The sequence below is a fragment of the Archocentrus centrarchus genome, chromosome 8, assembly GCF_007364275.1.
Source record: "Archocentrus centrarchus isolate MPI-CPG fArcCen1 chromosome 8, fArcCen1, whole genome shotgun sequence".
In the NCBI taxonomy this organism is placed as follows: Eukaryota; Metazoa; Chordata; class Actinopteri; order Cichliformes; family Cichlidae; genus Archocentrus; species Archocentrus centrarchus.
This window is the reverse complement of record NC_044353.1, coordinates 4,977,438-4,992,779: the sequence shown is the minus strand read 5'-3', so window position 1 is coordinate 4,992,779 and position 15,342 is coordinate 4,977,438. Positions and strand designations below refer to the sequence as shown.

General features: G+C 40.1%; 1 protein-coding gene across 1 annotated transcript in view; it reads left to right on the top strand.

Annotated features, from left to right (window-relative positions):
- Nucleotides 1-1,390: 1,390 nt before the first annotated feature.
- LOC115784262 (protein shisa-6-like) overlaps nt 1,391-15,342 on the top strand; it is a 64,748-nt gene continuing 50,796 nt past the window's right edge. The window contains exon 1 of the mRNA XM_030735422.1: nt 1,391-1,493. Coding sequence (XP_030591282.1) covers nt 1,391-1,493 — 103 coding nt within the window. The remainder of the gene's footprint in view (nt 1,494-15,342) is intronic.

The window sequence follows — 15,342 nt, the reverse complement described above, 5'->3', positions numbered from 1 at the left end:
CTTAAAAATCCAAGAGCTCTGTATAAAATATCACTATTTTAAAGAGAGCCTGGTTCCCAGCACCAGAATCAAGAAAACTAGTTTTGAGTCTAAAACAACACAATCGCTGGCACAGTTTATTTTGCAGGATAAAAAGAGTTTATGTTGACAAAGACAGTTTAGGATAGTTGGTTTTTATTACCAGAAAAACTCTCCTGCTGGTATTGGAAATCATGTCCATCCAGGTTACAAGTCAATAGTAGACCTGTAGTATATGTATATATATATATATATATATATATATATATATATATATATATATATATATATATATATATATATATATATATATATTTTTTTTTTTTTTTTTTTTTTTTTTTTTTTTTTTTTCTGCTTCTGTGTTTTGCCAGACTAATACGTTTTTTCACTAATACAGTAAATTACATATTGAAAAAGGAGCACTATAATGCATGTGTTTTGATCCCCACAGCCTCAGTGTAATTATTTTCTCCCCAGGTGTATTACAAAGAGCTCTGTGCAGAGAGTGATGAAGGCTTTGTGTGACCAGCAGCCACATGTGCGACACGCGCACTCGATCATCAGAAACGTCCTGTGAATTAATGTGTTTGTGATTTTTACAGTGGGCACATTGATCTGTTTTCTTCTCAGTAGAAGTGAACCATACTAAGCACGTCATGAGAAAATAATAAAGCTCATATTTGTGGTGCAGTTAGGAGGGCGAGTTCACCAGCTTCACTCTCGGCCTGAGAAGAGAAACTTCTCCAAAGTCTGGTGGTACGGCAGCAGATATTTCTGTGTGACTTGCCAGATGGCAGAAGGGTGAACAGGCTGCGGCTCGAGTGGGTATTAACATGAGTATCCTTTGGGCTCTCCCTCACCGCCTCGATTTATCGATGTTAAGACTCCGTTGCCTCAGTGTTTGGTTCAAAAAGAACATATGATTGTAATTTATCACATAAATCACACATCAGCTGCAGTTTTCTAATTGTTCTTTGCTTACCTTGACAGTAAGACAAACTTTACAAATGCAAACAACAGCCAAAGAGCAAAAAAGTGGGAAAACAGTTGAGAGATTTTACACAGGGATTGTTGCGGTGCTGCTGACACTGTGCTGGTCTGCTGTATTGAAGAGAGCGCTGAGCAATGAGGTGAGGCTGTCAATTTACTGGTCAAGCTACTTTTCTACCCTCACCTATGGTCACAAGCTGACCATAGGTTAGTGACCAAAAAAAATGACCTTCTGGAAATGAATTTCTTCTGAAGGATGAGTGGGATTACCCACAAAGACCTTCAAAGGATCAGAAGCTCAGTGATTTAGGAGAGGCTGAGAGGAGAGGGGCTCCTCCGCTCCATCAAAAAGACTGTGTTGAGGCGGTTTGGGGGTCTGACCATGCTGACCACGCTGCTTCCTGGATGCCTCCTGAGTGAGATTGGGTCTTGCGTGGCTTGGGAACTCTTCAGTACACCCCTGAGAGATGTGGAGACGGTGGATGGTGAGACGGCATCTCTGCTTGGACAAAACTCAGATCCACTAAGCAGGAGAAGATGGATGGATGTACAACCACAACAGGAAGTAACCTGGAAAAATATATTTTTTTATGATATTGGAAACACCACCATCAGGACCTTCACCCAAAGAATCTACCTTCTCTCATTAATTAAGAGTGCATCTTTGATTACCATCTTAAGTTGGCCCTAATGCTGGGAGATCCACTTAATAAAAGAGAGACATAGTTTAATGATAACATTTATTTTATCTTATTTAAAAATCTAAAAGCACTAAAAAGTACTATGACCCTGGAGATCATACCTATAAATAATATTAAATGTAACATAATAACAAAGCTATAGAGATAAATGGAAACCAAGAGGAGACTCACAGTCCACTTTAGAATGGCGTTCAATCGATGCAACCAAAAACCATAAATACTAAACACACGTAAAAGCGAGCCATGCAAATGAGAAGCAAGAAAAACTGAAAGCCACTTATGATAATGCACTCTGAGATTTAAAATAATTGTACTCACCTTTAGGAGGATTCACTATAATCCAGCACTTAAAAATCCTTCCTGGAATAAATAAATTTAAAAAAGCAAAAATGTGAATATTAGCAATCAACTATCAAGCAACGAGTTTAATAAAAACAGACAGCATTACAATAAAACTGCATTGTTGCTGCTGCTTTCTGGTTTTACCATATGACACAGTTTTTCACCAGCACAGCTGATCATTTAATATTAATTCCACTAAAATGGCACCTTGGCTGCCTGTATCCACCAGAGCTCGTGACCTTATGGTTAATCACTGCATATATCAGAGAGGTTTCAGTGGAAGAGGAAGTATCAGGATTGGTCAACTAGTACTGCATAAGCTCGAGGTGGGTGTAACAGGCTGCTGGTTACAGCGGGATACATTTACAGCTTTATTTAAGCAAAGGCATCTAATGACTTTAACTCTGACATTCAACACCTGATCCTTGCAGAAAGCGAAACAAAATCACTCTAAAAAAGTGTCAGAGTACGCTAAATTTTCTTCATATTTCTTCTGTTGACTCTTCTGAGGCTTAACAAGACACTGAGTCATTAATATGAGACGAGATTTATTCACTGAACACGGATCCTCCATATAAAACCACCTTGAGACGGTGCAGACAATCCTGAAACACTCAACGCAGCACACAAAGCTCCATTAATTCTTTAAAAGTTTCCCTTTGATAAAATGTGCATGAACATTTAATAAAACTGCATACTCCATGTATCACATGCACTGAGATCAGTCCTTTTACATTCCTGCTAAATCTCTCAGCTGAACGCCAGCCTCTTTAAATATTCACTAAATATCTCCTTCCTGCTCCTAGACGTATGTTTGCCTCACAAACTGCGACTAAATATAAATAAATATTCTCCGTTTCTGATATCTATCATGATCGACTTAAGCGCAGATGTGTTTCCATGGAGGAAAATGCAATTAAGCGAGCAGTCAGTGGGGATCATATATGAAAAGTCACATCTTTGACGAGTTCATTAGATTTCAGGGAAATGCAACAGAGGAATGCACCGACGGAGCGCTCCTGTATGTGCGGCTAAGAAAACAAATTGGGCACAGAGTGATTGAAACATATCTGAAAAGGGATTAGAGAAGGTTAACAAATGCTCTATTGGCTTTTACAAGACCAATGAAACACTTCATTTTGTATCGGAGGCTCGTGACAGAAAAAAACGTCCTCTAGGTATCGTTGTAATTGACTTCCTCATTTCACATCAAATCTTAGCAGCTGTTCTGTCATTATTCATTTCTGTTTGGTTTGCAGACGGCTTTGACGTCCCCTTGTGATTATTTAAGTTAATTGTGATGATTCACTAACTGGCGGCGTTTATACGAGCAGCTATTGTGACAACTGAAATGTCACAGAGAGAGAAAAAGCTTAAGAATACAGACGTAGATGAGAGAGCGAGATCAGAGTGGAAGTGAAATTCACTCTGAGAGGCGGCATATTTAATGCTTGACCTCATTATGGAGAGCGAGCAGAGAGGTGTGCCTCTGCTTTTTTGGCCTTTGCACTGACGATGTTCATTTCAGAAAATTACATGATCTTTGGCTGGGATTGGTGGCCTACTTTCTGCTGTGATAACCACACTGTCAAGATCAGACACTGAATTAATAACAAGCATACTTATTATATTGCTCTGAAATCCTCCGCTTCCTGCTATATTAAATCTTTTTTTTTTTTCATATTCTTTTCTAGATTTATTTCAAAATGTAGCCTCAACACACGAACATTGTTCAAAACACTGTAATTCATTGTCTAAAGCACTTAATCAACCTAAGAATTTCAGGAAATTAGTCTAAAAAGTGATGGGCATTAGTTGAAATATTATTCTCTGAAGTACAATCACAGTAACAAGGCATAAAAGTAAATTATGTCTTTAAGCTTTTTTTTTTTAAATTTAAGATGCTGAATCTGCAGTATAACTCAGTATGACCTCAGAGATTGAGTATGCTCTGTCCATGGACATATTTGCTACTTTGTATCAGATACCGGGAATCGTTCTTACACTGCAGAGGTAATACCGCTTGGCCCAGAGGTTCATGTGTTCATGTGCTTGAGAAGGAGCAACATGAAGAAAGCAAGAAGGTAAATGGCAAAAATATCCTTGAAAGGTTACAAACAAAAGTTAAGTGGGAGAAAAATTGTTTTCCTCAAAACATAATTGAGAACGGAGCGTAGCTGCACTCACAGGACACAACAGAACTTTATATTGATCAGTAATGACAAACAAACCAAAATGACCTTTTATTACGTGGTTATAGGTCAGAGCAGTTATGTTTGGCCTTAAAAGTTAAGTGTGCACAACTGATTCATTCAGACCCTCGTGCTTGTTTACATGTACTAATGAACACAACTTTTTTCTTAAATGACCAAACAGTTGTTTTCTCTTTATGGTTAAATTATAATAGTTTAATTAGACACACACACACAGGATAATATGCTGTCTCTACCAATACCCTTTATTTACTTTGCACACTAACAAACTGCTGTGAACGCAGTGGAATACTGTAAACCCATTTTTATCATTGTTATTCTGCATTGAGACTCTGATTGTTGTGATGTGATTTCCAGCGTCTGTGTGACTGAGAACAGTGTTAATAATAACTAAGACTGCTGTAACTAATAAACTGCTTATGGAAAATACAGTAGGAGCACTAAAATAATAATATGGCAAAGAAACAACTATACAGCACAGCACCATCAAATTTTACAGCAAGAGTGAAATGTCCACCTGAGTAATGGCCAGTGTGGTTTTTTTGTTTGGTTTTTAACATAAATAAAAATAATGTTACAATTCCGATTAATAGTTTTAATGCTCAATTCAGCAATTTAATACTGTAGCTGGACAAAGTTAGCTGATTTACTTTATGCAATACATTTTACAGTTAACAAAAAATATCTTATTGATTGTGTTCCAAGAATTTGCAAAATATGACGTAATCATTCAGCTGACAAAAAGCATTAGTTTGTTTTTGCCACACAACAACAAACACTTCAGGGCACCACAGAGCTGAAGGGAGGCGCAGGCTTGGATAATAATTATGAGCATTTGTCAATGTGTGCGACCCTTTCACAACATTTGATCCACAGTTCATTTGGAAATATTATTTATTTGATTTAAAATGTCTATTAATTCAATGCTTCCTAAATGATTCTTTAACAGATCGTATGCTGGTCTGTATTTTGTAAGCATTACAACTCAGGTTTTGTAACTGGATTAGCCTGTAGTGTGTAGAACTGGAGGAGGAGGTTAGCTATGACGCACGCACAGTGTGATACGGACACGAGTTTCAAGCTCTGCGTGCATGCTAATGTCCCGGCCTGGCTGGAGATGCAGGGTGGCCCTGAGGCTTTCTGTCAGTCTGCCTGTTGACAAGCTGGATTCTTATGGACTGAGGGGTAAAAACAAACGTGGGGAGGTGAGCATGGCTCCCTCAGCACCACTGCAGAAAATAAAGGTTTCACGGTCAGATAGTTTTCTGTTGTTTGTGGCTGGACTTACCTGGCAGAAGGGGGGGGGGGGGGGGGGGGGGGGTCAGGTTGAATTGCTGAGCAAGCTGCTGTCCTCTGAGGAGAGTCTGGGTGGCTGAAAATGTTAAATGCATTGTGAAAAAATACCTCTGGGTTTAATGGAAATGGGATGAAGTGGACCTTTTTAAAGACCATAAAAGACACAACTTTAAATCTAGCAGTCGATTTCTACACACGTGGATAAATGACCCCAGGTGAGTCAGGAACACAACTGATCCTGGATTTCACTCAGTGTGAATACAGTTCACCTGTAAACTGTCAGTAAAGCCATTCTAAGGGTGCCAGTGTTGGACATTTTGGAGAAATGTGTTCTTTCCTGCCTTTAGTGAACCTCTGTATCACCTGACTTGAAACAACTGGAAGAAAGAGTCCACATCCTAAAATATTTCCATGAAAACTTTCACTTTGTACGTTCATGTGTAGAGTCTGCCACATTGATTGCTGGTCCCAGCCAATTAGCCTTGAGTTGAAGCAGGTTATAACACTGAGTCTACACCTATGAAGGTTTATTAACCACAGGTGCAGCACCTGCTTTGTGTCAGATACGAAGAAAACTCCACACACTTTGTTTTCCTTGTCCACTCGTAATTGCAGAAACTGAGTTTGGGTACACACGTGTGGGCAGGGCCTAAGACAGATCAGTTTGGCTGGCTATGACCTACATAAACTGTGTGGTGTTCCCAGCAGTTTAGCTGGAATAGCCTAAAAGCTGGAGTTACGGAATAGTTTATTCATCGAGAAAGCTGAGATTACACCAGCCTTCATTTAAATATTATTAACGAGGACATTTAAAGGGATGACTGGGAGTTTAGGAAGTTAATTGAAGACAGAGTTAATAGAAGCAACACTATTGTTTGTTTTTCACAGGCTGAATGAGGCGGTTTGGGCAATGATTCAGGTGCCGGGCGAGAACAATTCCATTTGAAGTCTCCAATTAGTTGAATTGATTCCATGTTAAGCTCGGTCACCAGAGACAACCAGCACAAATAGAAAAGGAGGTGATTGTGCCTTTTAATATTTGGGTCAGTTCTGCCGCGACTCAGAAATAAAATATATCTGTTCCATTTCAGCGTTTTTTTTTTTACATCCTTTTGTTGTATAATTGCCTTAATCCTAATATGAATGCTTTCAGGGTGTGATGCATACAGCAAAGAATCAAAGGAAAGGGATTGAAAATAGCTGGTGTTGCATTGTATAATGCTGACCATTACCTGTGCCTGCAGGAGCCAAAGAGACTATCATGACTCACTTTAGATTAGACCAGGCTTCTTTCATTGTTCCCCAGGGCAACATTCATCTTGTGGCAGTCACCAAATATTGACTGTAATGGTGACAAATGTGGTCTGCATAGTACAACGCTTTACAGCTCCTGTATAAGGCCGGTTCATTACTAGAATTCATTATATGTGCAGGACAGACTGGGCAATGCTGCGAAATTTGAAAGGCACCAATTTACTTTTAACAATATGCAAGGCCTCCCTAATCCCTCGCTATGCACCTCATCAGTGAAACGGATGGCTGTGAATATAGAGCCCATGAATCTTTAACCACCTCTGCTCCTTTCATTTGTTTTAGAACACCCCAGTTGTACAAGTTGCTTCGCTGGCAGAGCTGAAATACACAGTATAAGTTCTGGAGTTAATCCCCGGCTGGGTGCTGTACCTGCTCAGTCATCTGGGTCGCCGTGCAGCAGGTGGCATTTCAGTCCCGATCACTCGCAGGGCCCCTCAACACTCCCTTTCATTATCAGGAGCTCCAGTTAGCTGGATCCTGCGGTGTCTCGTGTTGGTTTATGTAACTCGTGGACAGGCTCGCCATACAGCGTGCTACACCCCGAGCCTCTTGTGCTGCCCTATTTAAGGGGGTATTTTAAGACTTCCCACACGGGTTCATTTGCCCTTATCTCCTTTTCAAGTTCAGCTTTTTCCCTCTTGAAGCATTCTTCAGTGTCAGAATGCAGGAAGGAGCCCAAGATAATTTCCACACCACTGTTACAATGACACCATTGTTATGAGGACCTGCGTGTTAAAAATGGGCCGAGTTTCCTGGCATATTGTAAAAGCTGCTCCAACAAGTCATCAAACAACAAATAGGTGATACAGGCAAAGGTTGGGCTGCATGTACGCAGTGACATTGTCATGTTGTTTAAGTAATGGCGAAGGATCACCATCAGTCTTAAACATGATGATATTTGTTGGTAGGAAATGAGGATCCCTCAGATCCCTGTTCTCATTTCGGTTTGGTCAGAGCTGCTGGTGTCCCAGATATGCATACAAGGTGTCCTTCAGTATCAGCAGTGTCAGGGATAACGCCTCCAACTCTTCATACGTGCAGTAGACGTTTTATCAGAGTTTTGTGGATTATGTTTGAATCCGCTGGGTACTCTCCTACACCTAACCAAGTCATTTCAGTGTTTAAACCTTGTGCCCATCTCACTGTTTGTGTCACTTTATTCTTTCTTTTTTTTTTTCATTTCCTGTTTTATTTTGAAGCTGTGCTTCTCACCTGGCTTTGGCCTCGTCTCCATTGTTCTTTCTCCAGCTCATCTGATTGAGTTCCTGCTGTCTGCATTTAGTCGGCGTATCCTCACTCCTGAATCTTCCCTGGTCCTTGGACTATTCAGGTCTTTGTTTGCCACCAATTTTGAGCTAAGTCCTGATGATTTGGCACTGTGTGAAAGACTGGACAGGCTTGTTCCACTGGTGCCCACTATTCTCCGTGGTGTGGGTGGTTTTTGCTCATTGGGAAAGGTCTGCTGGGGAAACCTCGTCTGTCCCTGTGACGCCACTTGTTCCCGATGGAACATGTTTGTCTTCCTGGGACAGGCTGTGTTGGCTCCATGTGTTGTTTTTTTGTTGTTCAGTCTGCAACTGTATGATGGATTAAATGTAGAATTAGTTTGAAACTTCAATTTTAGATTTTTTTCCTCTGATTATTTTACAGATTGATTGTTTGAGGGTCACACAGTCACACGTTGGATTAAATCGGTTATCCGACCGTGACCGCTGGTGTTAAGCAGTGATCATGTGATAAAGCCAATGATTTGCTTTCGCTTCCTTTTCTTTCTTCCTTCCTTGTAATCATTTTGTTTCATCCTTCCTTTCTTTTCTGCATTCGTTCATTCTTATCTTCTTTTCAGTCTTTCTCCCTTCACTTCTCTATATCTTCTTTTCTTTCTCCTTTCCCTTTTTTTCTGCCTTTATTCCTTCCTTGGTCATTTCCTCTTTCCTTCATTTCTTTCCTTTGTTCATTCCCCTGCTCACTTCTTTTCAGCTTTTCTTCACTCATGTCTGTTATTCTTTCACTTTTCTGCTATCCGTCCTTCATTTGTTTCTTCTTGTCTGGCTTCCTTCCTTCCTTTTGGTCTTTCACCCTTCACGTCTCCCTTTTGCCTGTCTTTTCTGCCTTCCTTCCCTTATTTGTTCCTTCCCACCTTTTCCTTCCTTCCTTCCTTCTTTCTTAACTGTAGTCCCTCCCTACTGACCCCTGGTCTGTGTACGTATAATCTTGTTTACTCTTGTTTTGGACCATGTGTGAGTAAAGTTTTGTTTGAAAAGTTCTCTTTATGTAAAAAATATATGTATATATATATATATATATATATATATATGTGTATATTTGTATGTATATCCAGTTCAGTGAGGAGGGCAGTGAATCTTGGATGTAATGATGTGGCCCGGCACTGGCTCAGTCTTTTTTTTTTTCCTATAGCCATTTTTATCTCTTGATGTTCTTCAGATGAAGGCAATTTCAATAATGTGCCACTCAAACAGCACTGAAATCATTTTAATGGCTTTTGCTCAACTTTCAGAGAAATTTAATTAGCAGAATATTATTTGAAAACACATTTCGCTCTGCGACGTGTTATTTGGGTCTCTCTCTACAACCTGGTGTAACAACTTCTCAAACTGACTTCTCTCACATGACGATCTCCAGCCGGATTTCATTCATCACAAACAGCGCACTAGAAACTAATGATGAGCTTGAAATGTTTGTGCTTGATTATTTTAATCTTGCAGAGATGATGATCGGTTTCTGACCCCGTCAGCAGTAGAGGGGACGTGCCTGCCGGTTCATAATGGAGCCTCTTTATTTCACATTGTGCTGATCAGCATTTCTGGCAAGTTGGTGGAGACCTTTTATGACTGCATTTAAATCTCCACCTTCAGCTGAGAGAGAACCTTCAAACTTATTGATTTGTCAGATAGTTTTGGCTGTAGAAACTGACTTAATTAGACAGAACTACACTCTGCTTCAGTTTGAGTCTGACTCTGTGTGAGTTTATAGGACATCATAAACACATCTGTGGCCTTGATAACAAAAATTAGGTGGCAGGAAGCTGATTACATACACACATGTTTAAGTGTGTAACATTACGCTGAATTTACACTAAATAATAACAATCAAAAGCACGTTACTGTCTGTAAAGACAAAAGCACATAAAGTTTTGAATGAATTCTGGGGTGCAGAATAGGGTCGTGTTAACAATCCATTTGAATTTGGTGCTTCTCGTTCACCTCTGTGAGCTGCAGACTGCTCTACATGCTCAGTTTTGTTTCTGCTTTTGGACTATATCATTTTATGGAGAAATTCCTCCACAAATAGTGACACAGCTGCTGCAGGACGGTGATTTGACTGCAAACTAGCGCAGGCGCTTGCCAACCTTGCCTATAGGAACATAACCAGAAGTTGGAAACCAGCTGAGTTGAGTCCTTGTTGCAAACAGATGGGTTGCATGCATTGCGTTCAAGGAGGTTGCTGTCCTATTTTTACTTTAGTGTACCTGAGCCATTACAGGGAGGGTGACCTCAAAGGCAGAGGAGCTTGTTTCAGACAAGTGATGTGTCCAAAACTTTTGAGTGGTACCATATATGACAGAACATAAGGAACAGCATAATACATGCTACTGTAAAGGCAGGCGTTCCATTTATTTCAGGCTCCTCCACCAGTTGTTGGAATCTTTGAGCTCCCATTTACACACAGAAGCATCAGTGACCTGATGAGTCTGGGTTCCAGTTCATCTGAAAGCCAGTGGGTGTGCCTGTGGTCACCAGTTACGTTTGTCTACATCAAACTTATGGACCTGGTTTTGATGCTGAATCAGAAAAAGGGTGTTCCCCAGACTGCTGCTACAAGGTGTGTGGTCTGGTGTTAAGATTGCTAGTGCCCGACCGACTGAAACACACTAGAAGTAACACAAAACTGTACTTTTTCCAAGAGTACAGTTTGAAAGAGTTTCAAGCTAAAATAAAATACCCCGCTGCTCGCTCATAGCAGCGACCTTCATCATGGAGCAGTTAAAAATGCAAGGCATTGGCAGGAGTTCATTAGTATCAGCTAATCAATCCCCTGCAGACACTCTGATTTATGCTTGATATATTTTACTCTGTGGTGCAGCACACTGGTGCCTCTACCCAGATTTGAACACCCTCTCATTTATCAGCAGCAGCTCTCATGCCTCTAAAGCTCTTGTTTTGTTATTGGGTTTACTTGTCAGGAGCACCGGCAGACACTGACAGACACCTGAAGCTCTACGTGGATTCCAGTCATGCAATGCCCACCAGGATTTCATCTCCAAGCAGTCATAACCTTTGCAAGCTCACAGACAGATGTGTCTGGCACCCAGAATGAACAGAAACAGCAAGAGGTGGAAAAACGAGGCACTCTGAGAGCTTGTTAGTGCATCACTCTGTCTTGTGGGAAGTGCCTGGATGTTGTTTGTTCCCGTATTCACAGAGATGTGCGTGTGTGTGTTTTTAAACTCCTTTACACCCCAGTTCCTTGAGTCTTTTCATCTTTCACTTTTGTCTAGGTTCAGTTTTTATTTAGTTTTCTTCTATCAGGCCCTCAAAATGCAATTTCCTGTTTTTTTTTTTTAATATATATATAAATAAAGTGCTGTCTGTGCTATCGTCACAGCGTATAATCCACAGGCCCATATTTGCAGTAAACGCATAAAGAATTCTTGCACAATGCAAATCAGTCTTACAAAATGTTGCTTGATTTTTTTTTCCTGTCTTTCTCTTAATTTCCAGCTTTGAATGGATAGTCTTCATCATGCTTTGTTTTTGTGTGACTGCACACTTGGATTTCTGCAATAAGAGCGGAGCGTGTTGAGGTGGAAGTCTTTCCATTGACTCTACATTGGAGGCATTACACTGAACAAAGTGAGGAGCTGTTTGTGAGGGGAGGAGGGTGAGGGCAACAAGACTTAGTAATGGCTTTGCAAATGTCACTACAGAGAAAGGCATAGATGTTTTTCATTTACTACTGCTCAGGAAAAAAAACGCCTTCACAGATGGATTTGGTGTCTCATCGATTCAGTGACTAAAAGTAGAAATACGATCCACTGAGGAGCGCTGGTTTTTTTTCCTGTTTGAGGTTTTGGTAAAGCTAAAATGTCATTCAGAAATCTGAGGCTTTCTTTCATTGTATTGAGAATATTTGTGTATTTGGACTGTTGATTGACCAAATCATGTTCTTTGTCACCACAGCTTGGGAAAGTTATAATTTCCGGGCATGTTGCTAAATTTCCTTTGTATGGACTGATAGAGTGGTCTTCACCCAAATTATAGAGCTCACTAGATAAAAAAAAACCTAGTGCAGGTCTTTGGATATTGAGCAGCGCATCAGCCACAGCATAAACTCCAAACTCCCCCTGTGGGCGCCACGCCTACATCCCTGGATTTCCCTGAGAAAACAATGTGAGTAAATCTGAGCATCATTTCTCTAGTTTGAACAAAAAGAGCAACACAAAAAAAAAGGTGCAACTCTATTTTGCTGCTCTTCATCTTCACCTCTTTGATATTGCCTAGGTCAGAAAATGTCTCACATCCCTTGAGGGGGGGGGGCATTGCATCCATCCCCCACTCTCACCTGTATTTTCCATTCTCTTTGTTTGGCATTGTGGGATTTCTTCACCTGTGCGTATGACAGACCCTCCCATTCTACCCTTATCTGTTCACTGACCCTTCCTTTTGTAAGAAGCAGACATGTCTTCAAAAGCTCTGACACAAACTTTCATAGACATTCATTCTCTTTCAATCCTTCCTTTCATCTCTGGCCTCTCACCTGCTCCTTATCTCTCCTTGTTTCCTTTACTTCGTATCTGATCTCAGCCTTTTGAAATTCAGCCTTTCAGATTTGGGTAGAAAAGTATTTTGATTCCTCGGGAATGTTCTCTCACTTGTGTCCGGCAAAATAAATATTTTTGTGCTGTTAAGATGTGCTGATTCCACCTGTCTTATTGTTGTGCTGATAGGTATCACTTTTCATTCCCTTTGTATCTTTGACACCCACCTGCCTCAGGTCGATATCATATTTCAAGCAAAAGATTATGCATGGGGAAAACACATAAATAAGCATTTTTAAAAGTCAAGTTATATGGTGAGTCATTTACCGTTTCACAGTACGCATCCCTGCTGTGGTCTAATTAGTAGTCACTCCTGCAGTCAGCACTGCAGGGGGTGCTTTGAGTGTGGGGTAGACAAGCAAACGCTGTGGAGACACAGAGTATTAAAAAAAGACCTCCCTGAGAAAAAAAGTCAATTAACTTGCTTCATAAAACGACTGCCATGTTGTTACTTGCAAATGTAATTGTGAAATTGTTAATGCCATATGTTTACCTTTGTAGTAGTGGGGAAATTACAGGGTACAGACTGCTGTTACACAAACACTGAGCACAGTGAGAAATGCCTTTTTTTTTGTAACACCATAACTCTTTTCACTTCAGGAAACCTCAGTACAGTTGATGCAGTGGATTCAGAAAGTATATATTCAGGGTTTCCACACAGGAAATTGTTAAAAATGACAGTTTTGGACATCAGTCATCATTATATTCCCCACAGCACATATTTAGAAAGGTGTGGTGTCCAGGCCACTCAAGATAGGGTATTCATTTCCTTTTAGTGCTGCGTGTCAGCTCTGAGAAATATCACAAAGTTGTAGGCCGAGGAGTCACACTGGATTCACAGACCGAGCTTTCATGTCTGAAAGGTAGAGCCAACTGGGAATGATGTTCATTTTGTATGTTCATATTTACAGTGAAATGGATTACAAAGCAGGACCTGAAATACTGGCTGGATTTCACTTTGCAAAGGCCCAGATTCTAGATTTGGCCACATGTGTTATATGTTGACCAGGTATGTCTCAAAACCTGAAAACAAATATGCACTAAAGAAGAATTAAAAACAGGAGATGAAGACATTTAAAAATAAAAAATTACATTACCAAAAAAAGTGATTGCGTGCTTAAACTGAAAACAAATATGCACCGAGCTGCATTTTCATTTTCTTAGATGTTGCCACCACGGTCGGGTTTATTTACCTCTTTGAAATTCCTGCACTGAGATTAAGATTTTTAGAAGGCTTGGCACACTCAGTGTTCCTAATACTAATACTAATAGATAAAATGGATGTACCACTGCTGTGATTTATGTTGCATTATGTTGCAGTTGAGAATATTTGGATGCATCAGTGTCACTGACTCCCTGTAAAAAGTCACCGTGCTGATTTTGAATTTTGATCAGGCAGAAGTCAAACTCTCTCTCATTCTGTCCAGCTGAATCTGTTCAGTTTGTGCTTACAGTTATAGAGATGCTACTGATAAATGAAATTGCAAAAAATAGCCTAAGGCACCGGGAGTTAAGGTCAGTGAAGATCACCTTGCGTGTTTTAAATAAAGCAGCGTTAGTTAAAGGGTGAGAGAGTCGTCATGTGTGGCTTACATTCAGCTCCTCTCTAAGGTATCTCTCAAATTCAAGGTAACAGGTCACATCACTTCTACCTTTGTTACTGAGCGAGAGGACAGGCAGTCATGAGTCAGGGGGCTGATGGGTAGGAAAATATTTGAGGACGGTCCCATACTGTTATTATATGCATCCTTATATTTAAATGATTTCTCACAGTAGGGTTTACTTACTTTTCTCCTTTGTTCTCCGTGGATGAGGAGCGTGTTTCCTAAATTTGTGTCTGATTTTGCAAAACTGACAAATTAAAATGAGCGAATCCGACAAATATAATTCAATGTTGTCTTCTAATTAGCCACTGAACTCATCCACACTGTTGCATCTAGTTAGGAATTAAAATATAAAAGAGCTCAGATGGAAACAGCATTAAAGCCATTTTCAATCAAGTAATGACTTTGCATAATAGACCTACAAGACTTTTAGCTCACTTAATGTCCCTATATTAAATAAAAGTGGTGAAATAATTCTAGTTGAAAGAGTTTTTTTCCAGACAAAATCTTTTCCGAGTCCTTTAAACTCATATTCAAGGTGTGTAGCTTTGAAAAGCATGCTAATTACTGTTTTAGGCTTTACAAGTAGCAAAGCTTTTCCCTTCATTTAGCATTTAAGCTGCTTCAGTTAAAGTCTGCTCTCACGTCAGGACGTATTAGGTTTTTATTAAATGTCCCATACTACCTGAAGTGTAATGATAAGCATTCCACAAGTTTAAAGGCTTTTATTCACAATTACATGAAGTTTATGCAAAGAGTCAATATTTGCAGTGTTGGCCCTTCTTTTGCAAGTCCTCTCCATTTCACCCTGGCATGGTGTCAATCAACTTCTGGCCCAAATCCTGACTGACAGCAGCCCGTTATTGCATAATCAATGCTTGGAGTTTGCCAGAATTTGTGAGTTTGTGTCAATCCACCTCTTGAGGATCGACCACAAGTTCTCAGTGGGATTAAGGTCTGGGAAGTTTCCCAGACATGGACCCAAGTTTTGCTCCCAGAGCCACTTACTTATCACTTTTGTCATA